Genomic DNA, 27,825 nt, shown 5'->3' on the forward strand with positions numbered 1-27,825 from the left:
AGCAAATGCAACGAAGCATTTCGGGGGAGCATCCTCTCATCCGGGAAGGGCCTAAGGCTACTTTTAGTCGAATAAACCTCACCCCTCAGTCCGCAACAGAAACCAATACAAATTGCGTTTTCATTAATATAATCAGAGATTTTCACAGGCTGTAAATTTCGGTACGGAGCCCATTCTTCTCGAAATATCTTACAACCATTTCCTTAGTGTTACGGACAATTTGGCTAAAGAAAATCTCTCCAAGAAAGAAAACGTGAAGTATCGCTTTGCGCAAAGAAATGCAGGCGTTACGCAAACTTATATAGGAAAAAAAATCAGATATCCTTCGAGATTATCAATTAAGGATTAAATTGTTTTCAGACAGCGATTACAACTGAAAACGTAACCAAAAAATAATAATAATAATTCCTAAAATCAATGCGTAACAAATATTTCTTCAACAGAGATTCTTTAAAGTAACAGATACTCGTTACGATATTCCATTTCAATTCGGATTAGGACAATTAAAATGCATTTAAAGACACGTAACTCGACGTTACTTTCGATGTAATGTGTATTAACCAACCACCGTCGCAAGATATATCGATAGCCAGATAGCGTAACCCGAATGGCTTTGATATCCCAAAACCTAGAAATTTAGAAAAGAGGTCGAGGTTGGGCGCGAATACTTTATCTAATATTAATTAATATATCGATTGAGGTAGGTTTCGAGTAAATTGCCGGAGCGTAACAATAAGTGAAGTGTTCTCGCCAAGAATTTAGGAAATCATGCGATTGCAGACGATTAGAGATAAGTTTGGGTAAGAGGTTCTTTTACACCCGTGCTTTGACCTCCGTGCTCGATATCCCATAAAAGAAACAAAGATATCATTGTTTTCCGAAAAATAACAGGCACGAAAGAAACTCGCGACCCTATAATTCAAAAAGGCCCGAAATAGTCATTTCGGGCCTCAGATACCTCAACAGGAACTGAGGTATGAGGGTCCCTGTTGAAGCATCGATGATGCCTCGTGATACCTCAACAGGTTATGGCGAGGCATCGATGCATTTACACGTAATATTGGGTTTTTTTTCACGTGTCTCGTGGGAAACTAGACCCCATTTAAGTATTTATAAGATCTCTTCCATGGGGAAGATGTCTCATGTTCCAGAATACTCATCACCCGAAACTCACCCACCAGTGGCCGAGTGGATAAAACACCGAACGCTGGTAGTTGATGGCGAGTTTGCACCCTGCCGCGTGTAATTTTTCCAGCTTTTTTGTCACGTGCTAACACCCAGATCTCATAAAAGATCCCCTTGGCCGATCTCACGTGTTGCGTTCCCACATCCCATCAAAACCGAACCGATTCTTCTCGAAAAATCACGCGAGATCCATAAACGATCCAACAAAATCCAATGGAATGAAAAGACTCCTAATCTGAGAGGAGCTTTTCAAATGAAGCTTTACAACAGGGAACTTTTTACGTGTGATTCGAATGGGGATTTTCTTTCTGCTCTAGTCGTTCGATGATCAGAAGGCCGATGCAGCACGAGGAGCTGATGAGCCAATGGTTTTGGCTCATCGTGGTCGCTAATGATTTTTTTTTTTAATACTTTGAAATTAACATAACAAGGCCGAGAGCTACAGATTCTCACGAGGACAAATCCTAAGAACTTTGCAATCCCCATATAAAATTTCCAGATTACCAAAAATGACTAAAATCGGGCTCCGGACGTAACGAACTTCTCGAGGCCTCTACAGTTCCAAATGTAAAATTTAATATTTTTGTGGCTTTTCGAGACGAGTGGGCCTCGAGCGCGACCGGTCCGGACCGGTCGCCACCGTAAGAAAGGCCCGATAAAGTTCAAACTTTTGATAAATAATTTATCGCGTCTTCCCTATCTCGATGCGATCAAAGAATTGTAGTACAGTATTTCGACACCGCCGACGTCTGTAGTGTAAATTACCCGTATTACGCCCGCCAATGCATTGGTAAATTTCATACCATTCGGAAGCCATTTTATCGCTCCGCTCCCCCCTCGTTTCGAAATCTGGCGCGTGAAAATGGCCCTCTTGGTGCACTCGGTACGGAAAGAATCGATCGAGTCGACGAATTTGCGTAACAAATTCCGAAAATCCTCCCCACTTCAAACGGCGAAGGTTGAATCGGACTTGATTCACACGAAGGTCGGCGTGAATCAAGTCCGATTCAACGATAAAGTGTGATAACGCGAGTCTCTCGAGCGTAATTTTGTATAACAAACCTTCGAAGGTTACGCGACGAAACTACTGAAGAAATGAAACCGAATTAACACTTTAACAATTAATACGAGGCGATTCTAGAAGGTCGGAATCTCGAAATTCAATTCAATTCAATTTTGGCAATTTCTCGAATTCGGTTTTTCGTCGTAAAATACGTTCCACGAAAGAACTGCGTTTCGAAATTACTCAGAACATGCGACCGGCGTGTTTTTTTTCTTCTTCGCGCTATCTGCGTAACCTTGAAACGTAAGCAACATTCCGCACGTAATTTATCGAACCGATCAAAATATTATTAAACGATCTACAAAAACAAAAATACGACGTAAACGTAACATCCTCCTCCCCTCCGAATGCCAAAACCCTTACATACAAAGTGCGTAAAAGTGGGATTTCCCTTCACCAAACGTGGAAAAAAAACCCGCCATTTTGGCTGCACGTAACTGCATACTTCGGCGGATAAACTTGTAAATTTCTGAAAGTGGGCAATTTCGTAAAATGCCGAAATTTTTTACGGTTACGTGGGCATAATAGTTTCAAAATGAAAGGATAACGCGGCGTAATCGTTACCTCCACTGGCGTTTTTTCGTAATATACTTCGACGAATTTTGCCACAATGGCGACACCCCCCGAAAATGCCATCGGTTGTTTCCGATCTGTGGAACAATGAATGATAAGGTCGCGTATCGATCCGAGATAACAAAGTCCGTTCGACGACGATAAAACCAAAGAAACTTTTAACGGGACGTCAATTTTATCGCAGCAATCGGTTAGTCGAAGACAAAATGGCCGCTCCCTGCAAAACGGGATACTTGGACGTCAAGATACAGCACAAGAGCAGAGGCCTCAAGAATTGGAAGGTGAGGAAATGCGCGATCGTGTCGGACTCCGTTGTTTTGTACGGGGTGGGTCTGTAGCTTCTCGTTTTTGTATTCTAGACTTGGAAGAAACGTTGGGTGGTGATTTCGAGTACGGATTTGAGGCTGATGGGACCACCCTCTCTGGTAATACAGATCTATTCTAACGATGGCCAGAAGGACAAGAATTGCCTCTTCTCCAAATGTTTCTCCTCCAAGCTTTCGGTGGTGTACAGGAGCAGATCTCGAACGCACAGACACGCGTTCAGCATGGCCGAAGACGGGGGTGCCGTGTTGCATTTGGCGGGAGGAAGCGAGAGCCAGAGCCAGGACTGGATGGCTGCCATCAGAGATCTGTTGTGGCCTCCTAGTCCCTTCCTCCAACTAAAAATGGGTAGGTTCGGTTACGGCAGCCGGTGGTCGTTATGGATTCTCGTCTATGCGCTACTCTGACGCAAACTTTATTTTACAGCTTATAAAGGAAGTTACGACGTTTCTTTAATCGATAACGAATTCAGTTACCAGTCTGGAATGCTGGGACTCTACGGTCACTTCATGGCCGCCGCCGACAGATTGGTACTTTCCACCCCCGATACCGGTAGGGTGGTGAAAGAATGGAAACTGTGCCACGTCAAGAGGTATCAGCTGGTACCGCAGATTAACAAAGAAGATGCTTACAAAGTGTTTTCCCTGACTATTAGGTAAGTGGCTTTTTAAATATAGATAAGGGTTATCGCTAGAAGATAATACTGTCAAATACGTCAAACAATAGAAGTAATTGCAGAACCGATAACTGCTATAGACAACAAAAGGGGGTTGAGAATAATCTCGACATCGTTTTATCCGGTGTTCTAGATTGTCATTTTTACAACCATTGTCTTTTCTTTGAATAGCGAACCTGGTGGCTTTGTCGGTCAGCTTCAGTTCTACAGTGTTAATTCCATGTCCATACTTCAAAAAATAAATCGTGCTCTGGATTGCTATGAACCGGTCGACTCTCTTCTGGACACGCCGGTGGAAGAGGTGGATCTGATTCGGTTTGATGATTACAGACGGAATCCCGGAGCGACTACGGACGATGAATTAGAAGAAAACAGGCATTCTCTCGGAAGTTCCGGTTCCGGTAGTACGGACACTTCGGAGAGCACTACGTCGAGCCGATTATTTCTCTTACCCGACAACATGCTTAACTGCAGTGTTAACTCTGGTCGGATGCAACAGCAAGACGAAGACAGCGATTCCTTTTCTCCACCCTCCTCTCCGTCGTTTCATGAGGATCTATCCAACTTTGATTTCCCTTCTCCGGAACTCGACAATGCAGACAATCCCCACATTTATGTAGACATACAAGCTTACAACGAAGAAAGCCCCAAAGAATATATATACGAAGAATTAGAAGAGAGTGAAGATTTCACTGGAAAAGAAACCGTACCGCCTCTTCCTCCCAGGAATACCTATCTCCACCCGCAGAATACTCCGCCCGATAAACACATTTCGGCACTATCGAGGATAAAAAGGGCAAAAATTTCCAAGCTCTTTCATAAAAATGAAAGAAGAACCCAAAGTGCATCTTCGGCAGAATGTAACGAAATTCCTAACGAAAGTTTGGTTCGGACCGAATCCCTTCCAATTTTTGTACCATCCAAATCTCACCACGCACCCTCTCTGTTATCGATCTCTGCCCCGGAAACTCTATCAGGATTTTATAACCCGACGCAACGCACGTGTGATGTAACAAATGTGGACGAAACCTCACGTGGCACAAATTTCCGAGGGAGAAGCAAAACGACTTCTAGTGGAGCCAGCGAATTACACACCATAATAGCAGAATTGGACAAAGTGCAATCGAAGCACAGACACTTCAGACAGTGTATGAAAGCGTTATCGACAGAAAACTTAATAAAACAAGAACTTTCGCTACCTTTGTCGCAATGCATCGAAGACTTAAGAAGATTTTCCTCCGAATACTGCAACATGAATGCAGATCCTGTATATATCGACATGAATGGTATAAATGGCATAGACACGCAGACCGAAGAAAGCTGAGAAATCTGCTGTAAAATGTAATTTTTTTTTTAAGTAAGATTTTTTTATAATAAAAAAAAATTAAAATAAAATTTGACATCAATTAATTTTATTTACCCTTTTTTTTTTCTTCACAATATTACATGTCCCAAAAGACATGACGACACACAAGCTATCAAGTTGGATAGAATATAGATAACTAACGATACAGGTAATTCTCTTGCAACCTGGTTCGTAATTGGATGGAAAGTTAAGTGTTTTTTTTTTACTACAGATATTTTATTCTAAGTTATATAAACTGAATCTTGTTACGACACTTAACTAATTCCCTTTAACTACCGACTAGTAAATAAAGATTTTTTTAAATCTTATCAGAGATTAGCATTAGGCATTTTGTTTAGGGGAAGTAAAACATTAAATACAACTACATATTTACAATTTTCTTATTATTATTATTATTATTATTTTATCTTCTCTTGGGCTTATGCCAACGGAGTATTTTCACCAATTCGAGAAACACAACATGCAGAAAAATTCAGTAAATATTTACAATCAACAATGAAGAATGGAAAAGAGCGAGAGAGAGAGAGTAGGGAGGGAGAGAGATTCTCAAACTAATTTTGTTAATTGAAATTAAACGCGCAGGATACATATAAAATGGGACAAATTCGTTGATCAATTTTGTACAAACTGGTAATACTGTGTGACATTTAAAAAACTGTAATGCAAATAATGGTCCTGACTCTTTGCTTAATAACTGGTGGAAGTGTGATTGACGCTGTCGGATCCATTGTTTTCCTTTACGTTACTCTGAAAAGGTCGGGAATATGTTCTGTCGAAATATCAAAGCTGTAATTAATTTTAAGTTCTGTATTACAGTTAAATATAATAGTATTAAAACGGGTGAAAAACAATAACAAAAATGATAATTATTATTTTGTTTTTTTTTCCTCTTGTACTTTATGCAAAATCGCTTATTCGGCGAATAAATTCAGTGTTTTATAACTTAAAATTGTGTTCTATTACTTTACAAAGCTTCCTAGAGGATAGTATTTGCTATATCTAATTAATGATTAATACTAAAGTCTATCACTTGTAAGTATTGTGGCTCTTTAACTAATTCAAAATTTTGGAGCCGAACGGTCGTTGCTCGGCACCTTGCGCAGCGAAATTCCCTGTCGAATCTGACACAAGAGTGTTTCTCTACAGGTGGTATTGTCCAGAGATCCTCTGCTGGCCAGCCAGCTTTGAACTCTAGCTGCGGCTTCGCTGGTGGAAGGATGTCCGTTGTCCATCATTTTCCTGGCACTTGTCGAGCGGCTGCGACCCATGCCCGGTTCCGAATCTAGCTGCAAGGAACATCTTCTTTCCGTCTGACCGGGTTGTTGAGCTAATTTTGCATTCAGGGCGGCGAGGAAATTCTGTTTGTTGGAACGTTCTCCCGAAATCATTTGAGAGAAATCTTCCTGAGAGGAGAATCCCATAGTGACGTCGTGCAGTTGGTCTAAACTGGGCTGCGATGCTCGCCTGTGAGCCATCTGCTGGGGAAGGGATTTGTGTCCGGTTCCGTGTTTGACCCGAAGGGATGGCTCTTGAAGCGAAGGTTTTCTTTGCACAGTGCGAAAGCCAGCCTGCTGACTTTGTGCAAACCGAGCATTTAAGCTTTGGATGAATGCTTCTCTATCATTTCCTGTCAGAGAATGAGCTCTGCTAGATTTCTTTGGTGGATGGGCCAAAGTGTGAGCCATGCCGTACATTGGATGGACAGGAGGTTTGTAGTTTATTTCTTGTACATTTTGAGAGAATGTTGAAGGATTAAAAAATTGATCCTTTCCTTTCGGACCGTGATCTATCAGTTCCGGATGTTGTAATACGGAAAGTCTGGCGTTGAGAGCCTGTATTAGTTGTGCATGGGCAGTGGGTTCGGAAGGCACAGAAGCAGAGGTACAAGATACAGTAGACTGGCTGCTGTTTCCTGACCTACCTGCATCTTTTTTCAAAACTCTTGCTGGCATGTGGCTCTCGGTGACAGATGGCGGCGATTTATTCAACTCTTCGCACATTTTATTTCCCATGGATCGGGGCCGAAAAGTGTTTTCACTGGGTATTCCAGGCGAAGATCTCAGGGATGCATGTATTTCAGAATCTCGTTTTATGGGCATAAATTCCTGTTGTACTGGACTTGACGTAGAAAGAGACGAAGACCTACGAATCGGAGGAGGTGGTTTGTGAGATCCGGGGCGTGTCAGAGTGCCGGAATTATTTGGAGACGAAGTTGGAACACTTCCTGTAAAATTTAAATTATTATTAAATATTAAATTTATAAATTCAGGATATTATTATTCATTTATCAAATATATATATACATATAAGTGGAACAAGAAAACTATTAGATAAAATAGAAAATTGTATTGATACAATTGACTTGATAACTCCTTTAGATACCATTAATAGAATAGAAATTAGCTCATATTCATTTCCATCTAGATCATTATAAATCACAATTTTTGTCTCTAATTTGCAAAATTATTGAGCTTAGTAAAGTTTAGACATATTTAATTTGCATAATTATTGAATATAGTAGAATAAGTATTTTGTGTTACTAATCATTATCAAATCAATAATATACACAGTTTATTTTAAATCAAAGTATTTTACAGATGTTATTGTCATCCAAATTTTAAAATTATGACCTTTTCCCTGTGTTTAAGTTTAATTAAAGAAGCAAATTTTGTATAATAAAAATTTACAAAACAAACCTGCAAAAGAAGTTGGTCTTTTCTGTATGGGAGGATAAATAATTGGTTTTGTATTTATATCATTTTGAATTGGAGGAGGTGGAGTGAGAGGAGGACTCCAATCGGCAATCTCAGTTTTGGACGTAATGTCTTTTATTACAAAATAAATAGAAATATAAGAAATGGTGATGCAAATTAAGCATAAATAAAAACAAAATTAAAGAAAATAATCAAAAAATAAAAATTTTAAAAAATTGAATAACACAAAGTTTAAATTAAAAAATAAATATGTAAATTATTGCAAAAACAAGCTGAAATAACAAAAAATAATAATGTTACAATGAAAAATTAATAATTTGTTAACTGAATTAAAAATGTGTACTAAAGAAAACAAATTAGATTACAATTTTTTTAATTTTCAAAATATTTTGTAACTTTCTGATATCAATTTAAAAATCAGTGACGTATGATTAACAAATTAGTATATGCAATGATTTTTTAAATTAATCATTCAAATATATTAAATAAATGCAGATTGTATGTTGTATATACAAGTACTGTACATACACAAAATTTGTATATATTTGTAGAATTTATAATTTATTGGTAAATTTATCAAACAAGATAAGGAATTTTTGTCTTTTTACATGAAGTGTAGTGTGTACAATGTTCAGAAATGCTGAATAAACAACATGATAATTCGTTCAAATAATTTTCTTATATGCTGGATAGAATGTCAAGAAACTGTATAGGAGTGACAAAAGAAAAACTAATTTCATTCCTTTATATTTTTGTTTCAGTAATCAAATGAAAGTATTAGATTACACCAGTGGTTCTCAACCTTTGAGGACATGGAATACCATTCATATACGTTTTATTGTATACAGCATTAACATCAAGATATTCAAAATCAAACAATTCTATGTTTACTATTCTCCTGAAGCAATTAACTAATAAATTTTATTGTATTGAATAAAAGAGAAACATGAAATTATCTACAAATAATGTCATATGCTGTAGCACACTGGAAGAAATTTGCAATAAAAACTTAAAAATCTTTACTCGTGGAATGCTCGAGGCAATTTTGCAGAACAAGTTAAGAACCACTGGACTAGACTATAATGAAAACTAAAAATAAAAAAAAAATACAGGGTGTCCCATAAATTTGTCAATAGTTTAAAAATTCATAAAAGTTGAAAGAATTGGTATATTTGAATGCGAACCGACATCGGAGGTACGGACCTCTGATAAACGTGGTACACCACTGCATGGCGATTACACAAACTTCCCATTTCTTCAAACATCGTACTAGGGAAACCAATCCAGCAGGGGTGATTGGAACCCGAACCTTTCTTCATTCTCTTCTGTGTCCTAAACCTTCATAAAGTTTCAGCCGGCGATTTGTGACTGAGATAAAACAACTTCAATAGTGCTTTATCCACCAATGTCAACATCATAATGAAAACTGTATGTCAGTGCCAGTAACAGGAAAATTCAGAAATGAGCTGTTAATCGTACACCCTGCATTTTATATGCACAGTTTGATTTTCTTGAGTTCAGCGCCCTCTAGCGACAAAAATTTAAACTATTTTCTTTTTCTCTACCCAAAAAAATCCCCCTTTGTGACAATAACTTTTACCCAAACCACATTCAAATATACCAATTCTTTCAACTTTTATAAATTTTTAAACTATTTACAAATTTATGGGACACCCTGTATGTACTGTACAGTACATTGTCATGAATGCAGCATTACATCTACCATGTGTCAGATAAGAAATCTTTCCCTCATTCATGAGTACTAACACAATCATGATATAACTGCAGGATACATTCTCCTATTACCCACTAAGAAATTTGTGAATAGTTTCTCATAATTTAATTTATAATTCCAGATTTAAGCTGTTCTAAAATGTTTTATTAAATAAAAATAAAAAAATTCTATACTCTGAAAACTGCTCTGTTCAGAATTCAGATCTAAAACTGATTTTTAATTCATTGAAAATGAATTCTACTTGTTTTAAAATCTTTCTACAAATATAATTTATTTTTATTAGCAATTTAAACTGTAATGATTCTCTTATAAATATTTTAATTTTATATTCATTATATTTAAATTTTAATGTTTATTGTAAAATTAAAATGTTATATAAAATCTTGGCCACATATTAATAATAAATCAGAACATAAAACTTGCTTCAGCCATCTTTCAATATACAGAAACTGACTTAATAATTATTTAACAAAGTTTTAAAGCTTAATTTACAGTTAAAAGCTTTTGTTTTTTAATTTATTACCAAATCTTACATAGTTTCATTTAAAAATCTCTAAATTTAATTAGAATTTTTCCCAATATCATATACCATAATCTGCTGTCAATAAGATAAGAATTTATAAATTGAATAGCTATTGATATATAGTAACTTTATATCTTTAACTTAAATTGAAACTTAATTAGATATCACTTTAAATGCACATGATTTGTTCTATTTATAACGTATGATGTATATCATAATTACAGCTGGTTTCTTCTCTGTTGTGAAACATATTGAATATAATTACTCTTCTAAATTTCAAAAATTTCATTTGTTAAAATTTATTTATTTACATGCCAATTTGTAAAAGTTACTGAATAAATAAATATTAATTATTGAATGGATTTATGACAAAGTTAAAGAAGACTTTTAGAAATGTATAATATAATTGATCATCGCTTGCAGTTTAGAATAAAAGCATATATATTTTATAAATAACCATCTTAATTTTAGCTAATATTCTGTAGAATTTTATTTAGGTTTTATCTAAAAAATCAACCAAAAGTAATATTAATTATAGTTTATATGTGATAGTTAAATTGTTTATTATAACCCCAATTGTTAAGTAACATATATATTTCAACATACCTTCGGTTATTGGAGGTGGTGGTGGAGGAAGGTCCATAGAATCATCAGAAGGATTATCATTTTGTTGTAATTGCTGTTGTAGTAATAAACTCTGTGCCAGAATAGCAGCCAGATCTTTTTGAAATGCCGACTAAAAATTGTAAATATCTTTTACTAAATTTCTAATATTTAACAGAAATTTAAACATTTTAAATTACTTTATTTTATTATTATTTATATTCATACTATCACATTTATTCACACACTTACCAAGATTACAAATTCCACTTAATTAGACAGATCATTACAATAATTACATAATTGAATAAATACCATTTTAACTTAGTATTATGATTAATTGAACTTGAAGAATAGCAGGATTGCCTAGAGATCAACTGATAGACAAACAAAAATAATACATTCAAAAGCAAATTGCAAAAGTAGTTGGCTTTAAGCAATGAAATTACGTAAATAATAGCAAGGTTGAGGCTGAAGTTTTAAATGTGAAAACGTGTACGTCGGACGTTATAGGCTTACAGAAAAGTGGCGCTGAACATCCGACGTACACGTTTTCACGTTTAAAACTTTGGCCTCAACCTCACTAATACTGTTTAATTTTGTAACCTAAAAGCATATTGGAATGAAATTGTTTAATTAGTTTACAAATATACTTTAATTATGAAAAATAAGTTTTTAAAAATTCATTTTAAGTACAATCAAAATATAAATTGATATAGTTGAGGCATCAATTCATCATAATTTTTTAAAATCTCTAGCAATTTTATTTGGCAATTTATGGAATTTGTGTGAAGAATGATCAGTGCTGCTATAATTTTATAATCATTCCACCATGAAAATATTTTTGTATGACAAAAATTTATATATGATACAGCATTAGTATGTATTATGATATTTATTGTTTATTTTCCTTTATTAATCATTACTCATCAAATCAGCAGTTTTCAACCAGGGTGTACGGCACACTAGGTGCCTCAATGACACTTTAGGGGTGTCACAAAATATAGTGCTGAGCACCATAACACTTCATGCATGTATTCTGAAATTATGAAAAACACAGTAACTCTACACTGATAAAGAAGTAGGAGTGCCACTGTTAAAAAAAGGTTGCAAACACCATCTTAAAGGTATAATTTAAATATTTTTCAACTAACTTTATTGAAAAAATTCCAATCCAAAATGATAAAAACACCTGAACTTTTTACAAAACAAATCTAAAAAGCTGTCAAAGGTTCTTGCTCCAACTTTCCCAGCAATCAAACAAGAGGTTAAGTGGACCAGAAAGGAAGTCCAATAATTTTCAATTATACTGTGATATAAAATTTAAACAACAACAAAAGCTTGAGAGGGGTAATTCTGTTCAATTATGAGAACTTTCTCTATTTAAAAGAATATTTAAGTTTAAAACATACAAAGATATATTAACACCAAGTTAAAATTGTGTGTAGTGCCATCTGTTATGAGATTTTATAAAAAAATAATTTTTATATTATTATAAAAAGGCAAAAGGCTTAATTTTGAGGCAGAAATTTTAGAAAAATTGTAATGAAAATTTTACTCATTATTGTCATTTAAGTCTAATACCACTTGAGATATGACACATGACCCCCCTCTATCTCCCCATCCCTATGACCTTTAACCACCAAAATTTAAAAGCATCAATGCCTTGTAAATAGAAATAACCCTGCTAAGTTTCAAAAATTTTCATTCATCCAGTCTTGAGATAGAATGCATAATAGATGCCAATACACAATTTTGTAAGGAATTTTTTTTTGTGCTCCTTGAGTGTCAAAGCATCAAGAAATACAAAACAGCCAAGGGGATCAAAATTTGACCAATCACCATATTTTTCCTATGTTATTTTCCTGGCTGTTATAGATTATAAAACTAAAAATTAAATTTAAAAAAAAATCTTTTAAATCTGTTTCAAAATACTTTATTAGCGTCAAAAAATTCTAAGATTTTAAGTTAAAAAATAAAGAATTTTCCAGCCAAATGCTTTAAAATTATTGCACCTCGTTTTTAACTTTTTCATATTTTTATCAACCAATTATTTCAAATTTTCATTTGTTATAGCTCAACATTTTTGTTTTGTTACTTATGAAATATATTTTGGATATAAAGCTAAAAATTATATAGATTCACTCTCACTTTTCCCTATAGATAAAGTCGCATCTGTTCAATTTATTTCTGTCATCCGTGACTGTTTACGCATTAAAAACAACACAAACAGACGAGACACTATATTACATAGCAACAATTTTTTCCGTTGCTATGTCATTTTTATGCTCTAATTCCTTTTCCAATAAAATTATAAAATTAGAATTGTATTGAAAATGTTTTGCATTTAGAAAATTTTTCTTAAAATAATTTTATCTATAAATAATGTAGCTAAGAGCTTAAGGAAAATGCTTTTCATCTTTCTGAAAAATAAAATTTCATACCATAATGAGATCTTAAACGTGGACGAAGTAAAAACTATTTTAAACTAAAAGCATAAATCTCCTAAGAGTAACTTATTAAATATCTATAATTATAATTTACAATAATTATTAAAATTAAACTAAAATATTCTAAAATAATTCATATTTTAAAATATCTCAGCTTAAAATTCCTTATTTTAAATTTACGTTTATATTTTTTGATTAATTCGTTGTTTTTTTCTACCAAATTAAATTTGATGAAATATAAAAACTTATTTTCTTATGTAAATATCTAATGTGTAATTAATTATTAGCAATTAAAACCATGCAAAATTAAGAGGATAAAATAATTATTTTCTTCTTATACTTATTTAATTAATAATCAGTTAAAGAAAATAAATATTACTTTTTTAAAAAAGTTTAGAAGTAGATTTAATTGTATTATATTTTTTAAAACAGATTAATAATTATTGACTGTGTATAAAAAAACTGAAAATAAAATTGATTATAAACAAAAACTTTGCCAGAATAATATACGGAGACAACCCATTAGTAAATAGACACTCTGAACACAGCAAATGCATGAGGCAATATTAATACCGATAAATACATTGCCATATTGGAGAAGGGTCGTCTTCCAATAATCTTCAGTGGGCTGACAAATAAACATTCACTCTGTTCAGAAACAATGGAGCTCGTTGTCCCACTGCCAAAAAGACCAGAAATTGGTTGGAAACACAAGACATCTGCAAGCTTCCATGGACCAGTCAGTCACCCAACATAAATCCTGTTGAACATGTCTAGAATCTGCTGGATCATGCAGTGAAAACCCACTTCTTATGGAGAACTTTTAGACTGTTTGCATGCTGAGTGGGCCAACACTCCACAGGTGAAGGTAACAAAACTCATTGATTCCAAGCCTGACTGGATTACATTTTTGTAGTTTTAATATGCTACGTGCATGTATATCATATGATACTGTGAAATAAAAGACAGTGTTTGAAAATAAGGGTGTCTGTTTACTTACAGTATGTCTCTGTATAATAAAAATTAGTTTCTGCTCCTATAATCATTGTTTCACAAATATATATTTTTAAAATTATATTCAATTTAATTTTTAAACCAAATGATTATTTTTAAATAGTCATAAATATAATAATGCAGGAAATTTCAACTTATGTTAGTACTGTAAACTGTTAAAACAAATTATTTGTATTACTTTATCATACACATCTTCACTTGACAAAACAGGAGGGGGAGGAAACGAATCAGCTACTGAACTCGTAGGTATTAGTTCATTCAGATTTGCATAAACTGGTGGATCATCTGCAGATAAATTCCAATATGTGAAATTTATAATCAAAATTACTTTTTAAATTTTATTTTCTAAATTATATATTACCTGACATTACAATAGCTTTACTTATGTCGGCCACAAATGATTCAAGATGAGAGATTCCCTTAGAATATCTCGATTTGATAAACTGAGGTTTCTCTGGTAAATTTGGTTTGTCTGGCTCCATATTCCTTTATGAAGATACAGAAAATTTTTAAAATAAATTAAACTATGTTTTTACAATAGTCAACTTAAGAATCATTAAGCTTCTTTTAAGTTACCTATCTGGCAGTGGAGGGTTTGTCGGAATTGGTGGTAAGTCTCTGTTTGGAGCAATCATATTGTCAGCATCATCATGTTCCTGGTCATCTTCAGGAGAATGTTCAAAGGAACTATCTTCGGATGTGGAAGTCAGATTGTCAGAAGTTTCAACCATTCCACTTGGCCCTTGCTGAAGTTCTTGATTAAGTGGCTGGAATGTCTGAGCTGTGAGTGCTGGTCTATTATGCCCTGCACGTTCATAAGCTACAAGAAATATATATATATATATACATATAAAATAATTATCTAAAAAAGAATAATAACTACTAAAAACTTATATTTATCAAATATCAAACTAAAATTTTAATCATCAAAAATTATGATTCAGAAAAACTTCCCAGTTAATTTCTTAATAGGAAAAAGTTTTTCTTTTATTATTAAAATAATTTAGAAGTTATAACATATTTAATTATTAACAATAATCACCAGAAGAAATAGTATGTGGTCTTTGACTCTTTAGAATGGAAGCAGCTGCCCTTTCAAACTGTAGAGTATCCTGAAGATTTGGCCAAGTAGCAGTAACACATGGTGCAGGAGGATAAGGTGATGCTGGAGTACCTGTTGTGCTTACGACTCCAGTAGCATTGCTGTTAAACTCAGAAAGATTTGGAACCTTAAAATTTAAAAAATGAAATATAATATTTACTTGTAGGCATGTTAATTTCTATGCCTTTATATTTACTTTATACCTGATTAGTTAGTTCCATTGGTGGTGGAGTTGGTAAACGTATGCACAATGTGTCTTGTGAAGTGAAGCCAGAATCTTGAGATGAGACACTGGAAAGACGTAAGGCACCCGCTGGAGGTTGCTATCAATGAAAACAAAGTATTTATTATAGAAACTTTATTTATAATAATGTGTTGGTCCTTAAGAATATATCTAATATTGATATTGGATATATTCCTTTCTTCATTATTATTCATTATTTCCATACTGCCGATTATTCATTACTAGACCAAAGACATTAACATATTATTGTATATTTTTCACATTTTCTGAGTATGTTCATTATTGTTTTTGTTCAAATTGATATGATGTATTGTTACAGCTGCTGTAAATTCAATATGGCAATTACAAATCTTATCTTCATACATCCTTTATGAAATAAAATAAGCGTAAGAAAGCTTGTATCATTATCACAAAGGTAATCCAATACCAAATACATACAAGTCTGCTGCATACATTTTTTGATTATACTTTGTATGTTACAACATTCAGTGCCCTTACATTCTCTTGTATGTATTCCCCTAAACATTCTTTGGATGGTGCATAGACCAATCTCGTCATATTATTCAGATAAAATTCTAATTATCATCACAATAATTCTTAAACTTATAATTTAGAAGAAATTGTTACTAAACATTATGTTTCTAAAATTTATCACAATTAATTAAAAACATGACTTTATTTAATTATATACTTACTAAAACTCATATAAATAGCTATAATAGTTTCATTTGAATTTATTTTTATTTATTTAAATTAGCATAAAATTCTTAATATACTTAACATAACACACAAATTATTCCAAGTATGAATATTCATTGTGAAAAAATATCATTTATACTACAAAATTTGTTTTTTAAATTTTACAATTTAATGTTTTAGTGTAGCAAAATTAAAGGAAAACGATGCATATTACTAATTTTAATTGTCAAATTAATAAGTTCTATTGGATATTATGCAAATTATATAAAATACACCTGATTTTATATAGTTTTAAGTTAATTGCCAAGATCAAATCCAAATTCAATTAGTAAAAACCTTTTGTTTTACACATGGAATCACTTTACGAAAAATAAATTATAAATATAAAAAACTTTGAATAATCAGATAAAAGAATTCAAATTAATTATTATTTATAACAAAAGCCCAAAATAATAAAACTATAAATAATAATAATAAAATGATTTAAAAAAAAAAAATCACCTGAGAAAGAGAACGACAACGTGAGTGATGAGATGGAGAATGTGATTTAGTACTGCCGCTAGATGAACTATTTAAACTGCTAATACTGCACATACTTGATTTTCTTGATCCTAGAGAAGTTGGTGAACTTGGAGGTGTCTATTGAAAGAAAAAATTTGATCATCAGTTAATATGAATGCATTAAACTATACTGATTAGGAGAAAATTAAATTTAAAAATTGTCTAATCTATATATCATACCTCTATGAAAATTTTAATAATTTGTTTTCAAAAATATTTTAGTGAAGTTCAAGAATTTAGTAAAATACTAAAATTATAATCTTGTTATTTACTAAATTAATCAAATGCTAAAAGTGATTAAATTATTATTTGAGTCGAAATAAAATATAAAATTTATTTTCAGCTTCTTCAATGACATAAAAATAGACATAACAATGCTTGACTAGTAATTTTACTTAGTTATCAAAAATAATTATCAACCATTTAAAATAGGAAATAATAAAGAAACAAGATAAATTAATGAATTTATACAAATTTTGCAATTCAAATAATATAAACACTTCTGTTTTATTTAAATAGCATTACTGAAACAAATACAATAAAAAAAAAAATAATGATGATGATGATAATTATTTCCTTATCAGTGGACATTACCATTCTTCTTCATTAATATTATTGTAATAGTTGTATAAATGCAATAGCCAATTAATACCAATGCAAAGTGTTACAATAGATTCAAATTAAAATACATAATAAAACAATTATTTTAAGAATCTATGTTTGTAGTTTGTATGTATATCTATGTTTAAAAGTTTCTATCTACGCAACATACATTTAATAATGCTTCCTTTGGTAATATAATGTAAATGCAATGATTAAGATCTAATGTTTCTGTTCAATGATGTCATCAATGTCATCATATGTATCTTTGTTTAAATGAAAAGAAAATATTATTCTTTATGTAATGTTTTTATATAAATGTTCAAAATAATAAATAAAGTTAAATTAAATAGAAAGTAGAAAATTTTAAATATGTTTTTAAGTGAAAAGTTTTTATTAAAGTTTTTAAAAAATCTATTAAAATAATAATTTATAACGTATTTTTATTGCTCTCTGCAATCTAAATTTTAAAAATTTAAATTGAAGAGAATGGTTAAATGAGAAGTTATCGATTCATAGCTTAACAAACAAACATTTAATGATTTGTATAAATAATAACTTATTCAATAAATACTTACATGGAATGACCATCCACTATCAGATCCTTTTATATCACTAATAACTTGTTCACTTGCTGAAGGAAGTGACTGAGGATCTTCAGTTAGTTTTGTCAAGGCATCAACTATCTCTTGCAAATGAGTAACTTCATGGAACAAGGCCAATTCTGAATCCTAAATTCAACAAAAAATTTTTTTTCAAAACTCATAAGGCATATTTTAATCAAAGGAGGAAAAAATTTTCTTATTTTATTTAATTAATATATATATTTAAATAAAAACTTATTTGTTTACACAATTTAATATCAAAACAACTGATGTTATTTTCTTTTTAATACAAATACTTTAGTTAAATTAATGATAAAGTAAAGCTACTAAATCTAAATCAGGATTTAAATGTTATTTAAAAATTTTTATTACTTAATATTTTGGTCAAACACGCTTTCATAAAACTAAATCTTCTACTATTTATTTAAATTAATATAATTATATATGTTGAAATGATTAATAATTAAAAACTTAAGTATTTATCATAAATTAAATTTATTTATAACATATTTCAAGTTATGTCTGTTGTAAGAAAAAGCTTAAAAGAAATTAGAGAAGTACTGAAATATCAGAAGAAAGAAATATGAGAAATAAAATATTCAATTAATGATTTCTTTCACTTTTCTTTAAAAGAATATTTATTCAGAAAAATTAAAGAAAAACTAATAAAGAAAGAAATAACAATAATTACACTTTCTTCTTGAGAAATATATTAATTATTCTTTAGGAAAAATATATGTGCAAAAATAATACTAGAATAATGGAAAAGTAAGTACAGTCAAACCTGTTTTTATGCGGTCTTTTTTTGTGCGATTTTTTTAATGCGATTTTTTATTTGTGCGGTATATTTGGCGACTAGTCTCATGCGTTTTGTCATGTCTCACGTTAATATAGTTGTCATGTTGTCATAGTTGTCATGTCTGGCCAGACTTATTATAGCTAAATAAACTTATTATAGCATAAATGAACTTATTATAGTAATATTATTGCATGAATATGCAAAAAATGAAATCATTTATTTTTTAAGTCAACAAAACACCAGCTGGACAAAAATATGTAAAACAGACGATAGACGAGACGATGCAGTCAAGTGCTGACATCTGTTGTCAATAAATTCTACGTCTGTTTTAATTACGTTAATTAAACCTTCAAAGTGCTTTCACATTCCTGGACCATTAAGATAAGATTCATTTCAAAGCGTAAATGTACTGTATTATTTTTTCTATTTAGATATAAAATTTTAGGATTCTTATTTTATGTTTAGACATAATCCCTGAAAATGAATAAGGGCAAAAATAAAGCGAAGAGGAAGGTAATTTCCTTAGAGACTAAGACTACGATTTTAAAACGAGTTATTTTCTATGTGAGACTTTTTTTATGCAGTCCCTATTCACTGCATAAAAAAAATATTTTTTTAATTGTGTTGCGAAAACTATTTTTTATAGCCACTCGTGAAGTTTCGTGCGATTTTTTTAAATGCGTTTTTTTTATGCGGTCCCTATCCACCGCATAAAAACAGGTTTGACTGTATACTTAATAGTTTTAATTCAGTCAGAAATAACTATGTTATATTATGTTATTTTACTGTATGCTATTGTTTTATAAAACTAACTTTTGTATGAAAACTTTTGGTTTAATGAAATTAAACTATTATCATTTATTATTATTTAACTATGCATTGCTATTTTTGATTGAATCATATATCAACCTAACAACATTGTTTACAAGGTCATATTCAGTTGTGATCATTTCAATTGTATTTGATTGTCAGATTTATAGATATAATTTATCAAAATTAGATCAGAAAATTCACTACATCTGAATAATTCCACTATTTCAATATTTTATCTTCTGTGTTATTCACTGTTTTTTTAATCAATACTCCATGTTTATTTGTCAGTAAAAATCAAAATATCATTTGTCATTTTCTTCGATATTAGCTTAATACATATATTTTTTCTTAGATATTTCTATCATTTACATTTATTTTATATTTAATTACATTTGGGATATTAAAATAGTTTGACTTCTTTGAAGTTTATTTGCATCTTATTCACCATACATTATTCAAGTAAGTTATTTTTGATGGAGAGTGCATCAATAAACAACTTTATTAACAGAAAAGCATTATGTGAAGGTTACCAGAGTAAGTAGATGATGATTATATGAAACAAATTTTAATTAAATTCAGAATAATAAATAATCATAGTTTGTTTATGTAGAAGATTAAATTTAATAAATAAAAGTCAGGTAACTTAAAAAATGCTATGAAATAACTTATTAAAAAATAAATAAATTTTATATAAAATAATTAAAATTAAAAATTGATTGTACAGACAGAGAATAAATATTATAAATCTTTTTTATACAAAATATTATTATTAAATCAATAACTATTAAAACTTTTATTAAAATTACTTTTTTTCTTTTTTGTGATTCTACAGAATTATTCATCAAAACAAAACCCTCATAAATTTATATTAATTAATAAATAAAATATTTACATGAAACAATTATAAACTCAACTGATTTGGATGGCTGAAATGGAAAAAATTGTCTATCTGCTATTCTGAAAAATGTAGATTGAATTCTGAATTTTTCACGAGTGATTTGGGCAAAATCACTTTGCCAATGCACTGGCTATATGCTCAAGAATGTGCATTATACAAAATCTAATTCATAATGGGCATACTATAAAGGCAACCCTTAATGCCCACAAGGTAGAAAGTGTATATAAAACATATATAAATTTAAAAGTTAAGGAATCGCAAATGAATAATATTCAGATATAAGTATAAAGTAAACAAAAAATTAAATATCATGTATAACTTAGTTTTTAAAGATTTTTTAAAAAGTAATCTGCTTTAATATACAGTCAAACCTGTTTTTATGCGGGGGATAGGGACCGCATTAAAAAAAACGCATTAAAAAAAATCTCACGAAACTTCACGAATGGCTGTAAATAATAGTTTTCGCAACACAATTAAAAAAATAATTTTTTTATGCGGTCAACAGGGACCGCATAAAAAAAGTCTCACATAGAAAATAACTCAAAACCGTACGAAATAGAATTTATTGACAACAGATGTCAGCACTTGACTGCATCGTCTGGTCTATCGTCTGTTTTACATATTTTTGTCCAGCTGGTGTTTTGTTGACTTAAAAAGTAAATTATTTCATTTTTCGCATATTCATGCAATAATATTACTATAATAAGTGCATTTATGCTATAATAAGTTTATTTAGCTATAATAAGTCAACGTGAGACATGACGAATCGCACGAGACTAGTCGCCAACTATACCGCACAAATTAAAAAAATCGCACAAATAAAAATCGCACATAAAAAGAGCGCATAAAAACAGGTTTGACTGTAAATTAATAACAATATTCATTCTCCAATTATTGAATTAATTAGATACTTTTACTGTACATAAATTTAGTTACTAAAGAAGATAAAATTCTATGTTTAAAATTACTTTTGAGATAATTTCCTACTTCCTGTTTTTGATGTTTTTCATTACTATTATATAAAATTGATATATATACATCTTGAAATAAATATTCAAACAAAATTTAATTTGTGTAACATGAAAATCAACAATATTTTAAAGCAAAATGTGGTAAAGTGTGACGTTAACAAAAATTTTAAATTATAAATAAAAAAAAAACATTGTCTTTATAAAATCAAATCTTAAGGTATAAGGGCAATATTTTGTGTATGATTTATTCTCTAACTAATGTGTAAGTCATTGTCGAAAAAATATATACTCGATAAGAATACTCTCGTTAATAGTTATTATTAATTAAAACAATTATTAATGTTAATTACATATTCCTGATTATGAGATAATATTAAAACTATCGAACAGAACAGTATTAAATGTCATATTTTTTTTATAAATAAATATTCATGTATTAGTCATTAATTATCTGCTAGTTCAAATCTTGATATTGAGATTGTGATCTTCCTCAAAATATTATGTTATAAATATGTAGTCCTTAAAATATTTTATGAAAAAGTAATAATGATATATTGCTATATATAAGTACTTTAATACATAAATTACTTACAACAACTGGTTTTAAACAAGCCACAAAAAGGCAATAATGGCTTCTTTCCTCAATCAGAGCCTTTCTCACGGCTTGTTTTTCAGTCTCTTCTAAAAGTAGGTACCTATCCGTGACATCTTGTAGGGCAGTATCCAAACTCCTCTGTACATCTCCTTTACTTGCTGTTGGAAAATTCAATAATAAATAATAAAGAATAATAATGTAATTATTGATAATTTCTAATCCTAATGATGCTCACTAAAAAATTTTAAATAAATACACTCAATTATAATTGGAGATTGTAATATTAATTATAATAATTTCTAATTTCTTAATTGCTTTTTAATAATCTAATAAGAGTAATTTAGATATAGAATAAAAATAAAGTTATATCAGTAAATCTATTCTTTGACTTATTAAAACATTAATTTTTTTCTAAATTTAATTAAATAAAAATTACCTTTTCGAACTTTCTTTTGCAACCGTAAGGTGTCAGACGATTTCTTTTTAATGTCTTGTCGTACTCTTTTATATTCTAAAAACAAAATAGTAAAATTAAGTTATTTGATTTAATTAAATACTAATTAAAAACTCAATTTAAAATACCGAAATGCTACAAAACAATTATTGTATTTTTATTAATATCATTAAATCACTAAAATCTTTTTGTCTTGCATGCAAATCATACACAAAAATTTTGGCATATTCTAAGAGAATTACTGGAAACAAATGCTTTAAAAAACTTTTTGCCTTTTTGGGCTCTAAATTTTCTGAATATTAATGTTCTAAATAATTCATAAAAGTTCATTAAATTTGTATAGAGTTTTTAACTAACATTTCACATCCTAACAAGACAGTTTCAAAATTCTTTCCCAGTTCTTTTCTTCCAGATGATTCTAAATTATTTAATAAATTATTATAGTTATAATTATTAATTTGGTTAAGAGACGACACCTAACGTCTATCTCTAGTAGCAAATTACTTAGTATTAATCATTAGATTAGTGAAGTTATAGCCTAATTACTTAAGGCAATCGTTTGGTTATGTTTCTACTGAATGATCGTATCGTTGATTAGCAATTCATTTATTTGCTGATTATTATATTATCTTATAATAAGTGATTTATTTAATAATTTGCCAAGATTCTTAACGAGTTACAAAAACAACACTGTATTGTTACAGTATTATTCCTTGTAAATCTATCAAACTGTAACAGAGGGACCAGTTTCTGATCACTATATTGTGTATACGACTCTTGCTTTAGGCAAAATATTTGTGTTATTCACTTTTTTTAATGGAATTGTCATTTAAGGAAGTGCCTATAGTCGCAAAAGTATGTGGCATTGCATTTAATTAAAATAAACAAACAAGTTTTGGCTAATAAGTTATTCAATGATTCAGATAACTCAGTAATATAGATAGATGAGTCACCTATTTATAATGTTAAATTATATGAAGCATCATTATAAAAAGAGTAAAAATCTCGATATATTATTAAATATATTATATTAATAAATGTAGCGTCATTCTATATTACAATATCAACAAAACATTGAATTTAACACTCAAAAACAGGCTTAAATGGATTTAGACATTAGAAAAGCATCACTAATATACTACAGATTTGTAAATATGATAATATATTCATATATTTTCAAGGTTATATAATAATTTTTTGAAATTTGAAGTTTACAACAGCTTTCTAACATATGTCTACCATCTGTATGTACGCACGCTCATACTACCTGCATTGTCATCTCATCCCCTTACAATTCATTAAATTCCATTCTTTTATTATCTGCCTGTAATCCAATTTCTTAAAAATACACAGAAAAAACATTTAAAAATTTCATCTCTAATTTGAAGAAGTAACTTATAAAATATTGGAAGATTTAACTAGAATACATATGAATTTTAAGATATTTATCAAATCAAATATTAATAAATAAAAATTAAAACCTTAAATTACTCCAGCAAGTACAATTTAATGTAAACAAAAACATTTTTGAACCAATAAACGGCTCTTCAGCTGTTAAACATACAAACATTTAATTTGTATATGCTCTATTTAGTTTCAAATTTAATTTGTACATTCGACAACTGACGAAAATCCATTGACTGGGTCAAAAACGTTTTTGTTTTCATTAAATTGTACTCGCCGGATTAATTTGAGGCATTGATTTTTATTTATTTGTATGTTCATCATCCACTTTCTTATGGAATTTACTTTAATATATAATAGTTTGTTAATATTTTAATAAATCATACATAGTTCTGAATTATTACTCATAGAGCGAACCTTCAACAAGAACTATAAACGGGGAGAATAAAAAGCAATGTATACGTAAGGAAACTTGGATTTTTAACACAGACAATTATTTACAAAAAAAAATCCACTGCCATATTTTAAATATAATAAATACTATTACATTATTATGCTTATGATAATTAAAATATCTAATTTACTCATAAATTGGAAATTTTGTTCATATAAAATTTAAGAGAAATAAACAAGAACATAATAATTTTTATTTATATTTTTGAGATCTTTTATTATTGTTAATTAAAAATGTTCTTCGTTTCAATTTTACATAAAAAGTTATGTAAAATTGCTGTGTTTGTCTAGGCCGGTTCACGACTCCTTAGGGAGCCCGACAGCTTAGGTTTTAGTCATCATATAAACATTTTTCTTTGTACAGACACCTAAAACATAACATTAAGACAAACAATTAATGTAATTCATCATTCTGATGTTAGCTTCTGCTACCATTAAAAGTATAAGTAAAAATCAAATTAATCTACAAAGTAACATAACGGTTGATTTATATCGAATCAGTCGGCTGCAGATAATTCTGTGATATCATTCTTCGAATCGAATAAAATTAGAATGCACGAATGAAATCTTAGTATAGAAAGTGAATAAAAAAAATTGTTAAATTGGGCAAAAAAGTAATTTTTGAAATGATAAAATAGCAAAAAGCAATACTAAAATGATAAACTGTCAAAGAATATCGTTAATTGTTTCGTTTAGACAGATTTTTAAATTACAGAAGAAATATCATATAAAGTAAATTGTAAGTTACATATAATAATAATAAGCAGTTACACGTATAATTCCGGAAATTATTCAGTGACAGGCCTACCATTTCTGCAAAATTTGGATTCGTAAGTATATTTATCGAATTTAATAATCTCGTGCCAAATAAAATTACTATTATATACCACAATCAATCATCCATAGTGTATTAACTTTTTGACTCGGCAATTTTGTATTAGCAATAACATTTATTCTAATTTTTCTTATTAAATGATTACAGATTGCTCTTGAAACAAATCTTTCCAAAATTTAACAGCATATTTTGACTCTCTCCCATTTGTAAATATTGTAATTATATTTAAACATGGTCTTAAATATATTCAAAAACCTCTGAACCTCTGTTTTTATTTTTAAAAATAAACCATTTATTTTGCTTGTAGTCGATGCTAAATTTATTAAATTATTGCTTTCTACATATCAATTTTGTAGTATAAATTGATATCAAATGAGCATGTGCATTTTTATTTAAAAACAATTTATAAATTATTCCAATTTTGTGGAAAAAATTACACAAAAATTAATTTCTTATTGTTACTGTCTCTATTATCAGTGTCATATTTAAACTCATATTTTCGCATAAACGCACTCATTTTGAATCTTAAAACTGTTACTAAACAATAAACAAAAGCAAGCAATGACAGATAACAACAGTTTAAATAAATCTGCTAACAAATATTGAATTATTTGTACATTTCTATTTGATATATAAAATTTAAATGGAACTTGTTTCAGAACGTCTTTCAAAAGTGTTCCAAACTGAAAAGTTCGGCAAAAAACTCTTGAATAAAAAGCCCGAGATTGGCCCCCGAAGAGAGGCCAAAAACATTTGCTTCTTGTTTATATCAGAAGTGCTGGAAATGTGCAAAAAAGGTCAGTTCAATATCAATTTTTTATAAATAACAAATTAAATAAAAAAAGTTGTTATGAGATAACTTTTTAAATAATGTTTAACAGTTTTCAATATTAGAAATTTTGATAAATATAGGGACTTAATCAACATATTTTGTCTTATTATTCTGATTATTTAATGCTATCTTTGGATTTCTGATATTTTAGCTACATCCAAAGCTCATAAGTATTTTTACATTTATTTAAAATTAAATCTAAGTTTTTAAAAATAAATTTTATACTATCAGACAGCCTTAAATTCCCAATATCTGTTTTAACTTTCTGCACCTTCCTTGAAATATCTAAACAGCAAAAGTCATAAGTTTGATTATATTCTTCTTACCATTTTTTAAAAAAAATCTATAAAATGTCAGACAAAGTCTTGTTCACTTGTAATTAGAAATCATTAAAATTTGGAATTGAATAAAATGTCGAGGCGGCTAAATTTTCCCTTAGCAGAATGATTTAACAGAAGCCAGGCTGATAATGCCTTAGCAGTTAATAAAAACAAATTACTGAAACAAAAACAATATACAAATCAAACTGTATCTGTACTCATATACAGTTGTTTTGTTAGTAAACAGACTATTTTTACTTTTAAACAACAAAAAACAGCATAAATTATTATAAATATAACAAAATTTCATCTGTTTAATGTTATTAATTTTCACTTATAACAACATTTCTGTTCGTAACCTGAAAATGCTATAATTTGTTGAGATCTTGAAATGTATGATTCATAAAAATGGTTACATTCCAGTATGCATCGGTCTCGGCCACAACCAATACAATGGTAAACAGTTTAATAAGCTTTTACTGGAATGTCTGATGACCTTATAAGATGGCAAAAGCAAACAGTACACACTTATTTTGTCAAAATAATCTTGAGTTAATACAGATAGTAAAAACGGTGTTAATAATATAACCACGGAGGCAGCCGTACTGCTTCATCACCATATCCACAGTCCCACAAGTGCAACATGCACCATTTGCTGCATTAATGAACTCGTCGGTGAATTTCTGAACACATTTTAGTATATGGATGCACTGGTGCATACCGGAACGTGCCCAATGTTATCAAAACAATTTTAAAGCTATTCAAAGACTGCTTTTTTTAAAAATAAATTTCATGATACCTTTAATAATTAATTTTTCTGAATTCTAATCCTTTAAAAATTAGGAAAGATTTGTCCCATTATAAGTGTTTCTGTAATTTGTGGCTCAAATTGAATACTTTATATCAGTACCTATAAAACTGCTTAGATCTTCTTAATTATAAATTTAATACTTTATCAAGCTCGTCAAAAACAACAGAATATAGTAAAATATACTTCAAGTAAACGAAAAATGAACTCCAGCCGAGCTATTCTCCATCATTATCGAAATTCAAACAGTTAATAGATATTACATTTCCTTTGTTTCTTTCTGTTAAAAGACCAAATAATTTTCAACATAAATATAAAATAGAAATATCATCATTTGATTTAAATTGTTTATGTATTATATAAATAAAATATTAACTATTAAATGTTAGTAAATGTAATCAAATATATTGGAAATAAATGTTGAAAAATTTTCTATAACGGTATATAAATATTGGAAGAAATAATCGGAAAACTAAAACTTTAAGAGACAAGCCACATACGTATATTATTTACGTCAGAATAATTAAAACTGTTATTAAAAATATTCACAATCAATATTCTGTTACTGTGATATTAACTGTGCCAACAAAATAAAACATTTATAAA

The 27,825-nt window shown here is 29.8% G+C and overlaps 2 protein-coding genes across 3 annotated transcripts in view; one reads left to right on the forward strand and one right to left on the reverse strand.

Moving 5' to 3' along the window:
- Window positions 1–469: 469 nt before the first annotated feature.
- On the forward strand, window positions 470–5,190 carry LOC136985978 (uncharacterized). Its single transcript, XM_067283405.1, has 5 exons — window positions 470–800; window positions 3,006–3,102; window positions 3,181–3,493; window positions 3,572–3,800; window positions 3,993–5,190. The coding sequence occupies exons 1-5, from the start codon at window positions 769–771 to the stop codon at window positions 5,143–5,145; spliced, it is 1,824 nt and encodes a 607-aa protein (XP_067139506.1). The 5' UTR covers window positions 470–768; the 3' UTR covers window positions 5,146–5,190.
- A 26-nt stretch (window positions 5,191–5,216) lies between these two features.
- The window catches only part of LOC136985964 (protein MTSS 2-like), a 41,434-nt gene continuing 18,825 nt past the window's right edge, over window positions 5,217–27,825 (reverse strand). Inside the window, exons 6-17 of one of the 2 annotated variants that reach the window (XM_067283385.1) lie at window positions 22,550–22,624; window positions 22,111–22,271; window positions 18,011–18,163; window positions 16,773–16,910; window positions 15,532–15,651; window positions 15,269–15,455; window positions 14,803–15,046; window positions 14,588–14,712; window positions 14,405–14,511; window positions 10,766–10,895; window positions 7,884–8,012; window positions 5,217–7,411 (exon numbers count right to left, since the gene is read on the reverse strand). In XM_067283385.1, the coding sequence (XP_067139486.1) occupies window positions 6,246–7,411; window positions 7,884–8,012; window positions 10,766–10,895; window positions 14,405–14,511; window positions 14,588–14,712; window positions 14,803–15,046; window positions 15,269–15,455; window positions 15,532–15,651; window positions 16,773–16,910; window positions 18,011–18,163; window positions 22,111–22,271; window positions 22,550–22,624 (2,735 nt within the window). In that variant the 3' untranslated portion in view covers window positions 5,217–6,245. The remainder of the gene's footprint in view (window positions 7,412–7,883; window positions 8,013–10,765; window positions 10,896–14,404; window positions 14,512–14,587; window positions 14,713–14,802; window positions 15,047–15,268; window positions 15,456–15,531; window positions 15,652–16,772; window positions 16,911–18,010; window positions 18,164–22,110; window positions 22,272–22,549; window positions 22,625–27,825) is intronic. The other variant, XM_067283392.1, reaches the window with a different exon arrangement.

Source organism: Centruroides vittatus, unplaced genomic scaffold (assembly GCF_030686945.1).
Source record: "Centruroides vittatus isolate TY-2023 unplaced genomic scaffold, ASM3068694v2 contig_1213, whole genome shotgun sequence".
Taxonomy (NCBI): domain Eukaryota; kingdom Metazoa; phylum Arthropoda; class Arachnida; order Scorpiones; family Buthidae; genus Centruroides; species Centruroides vittatus.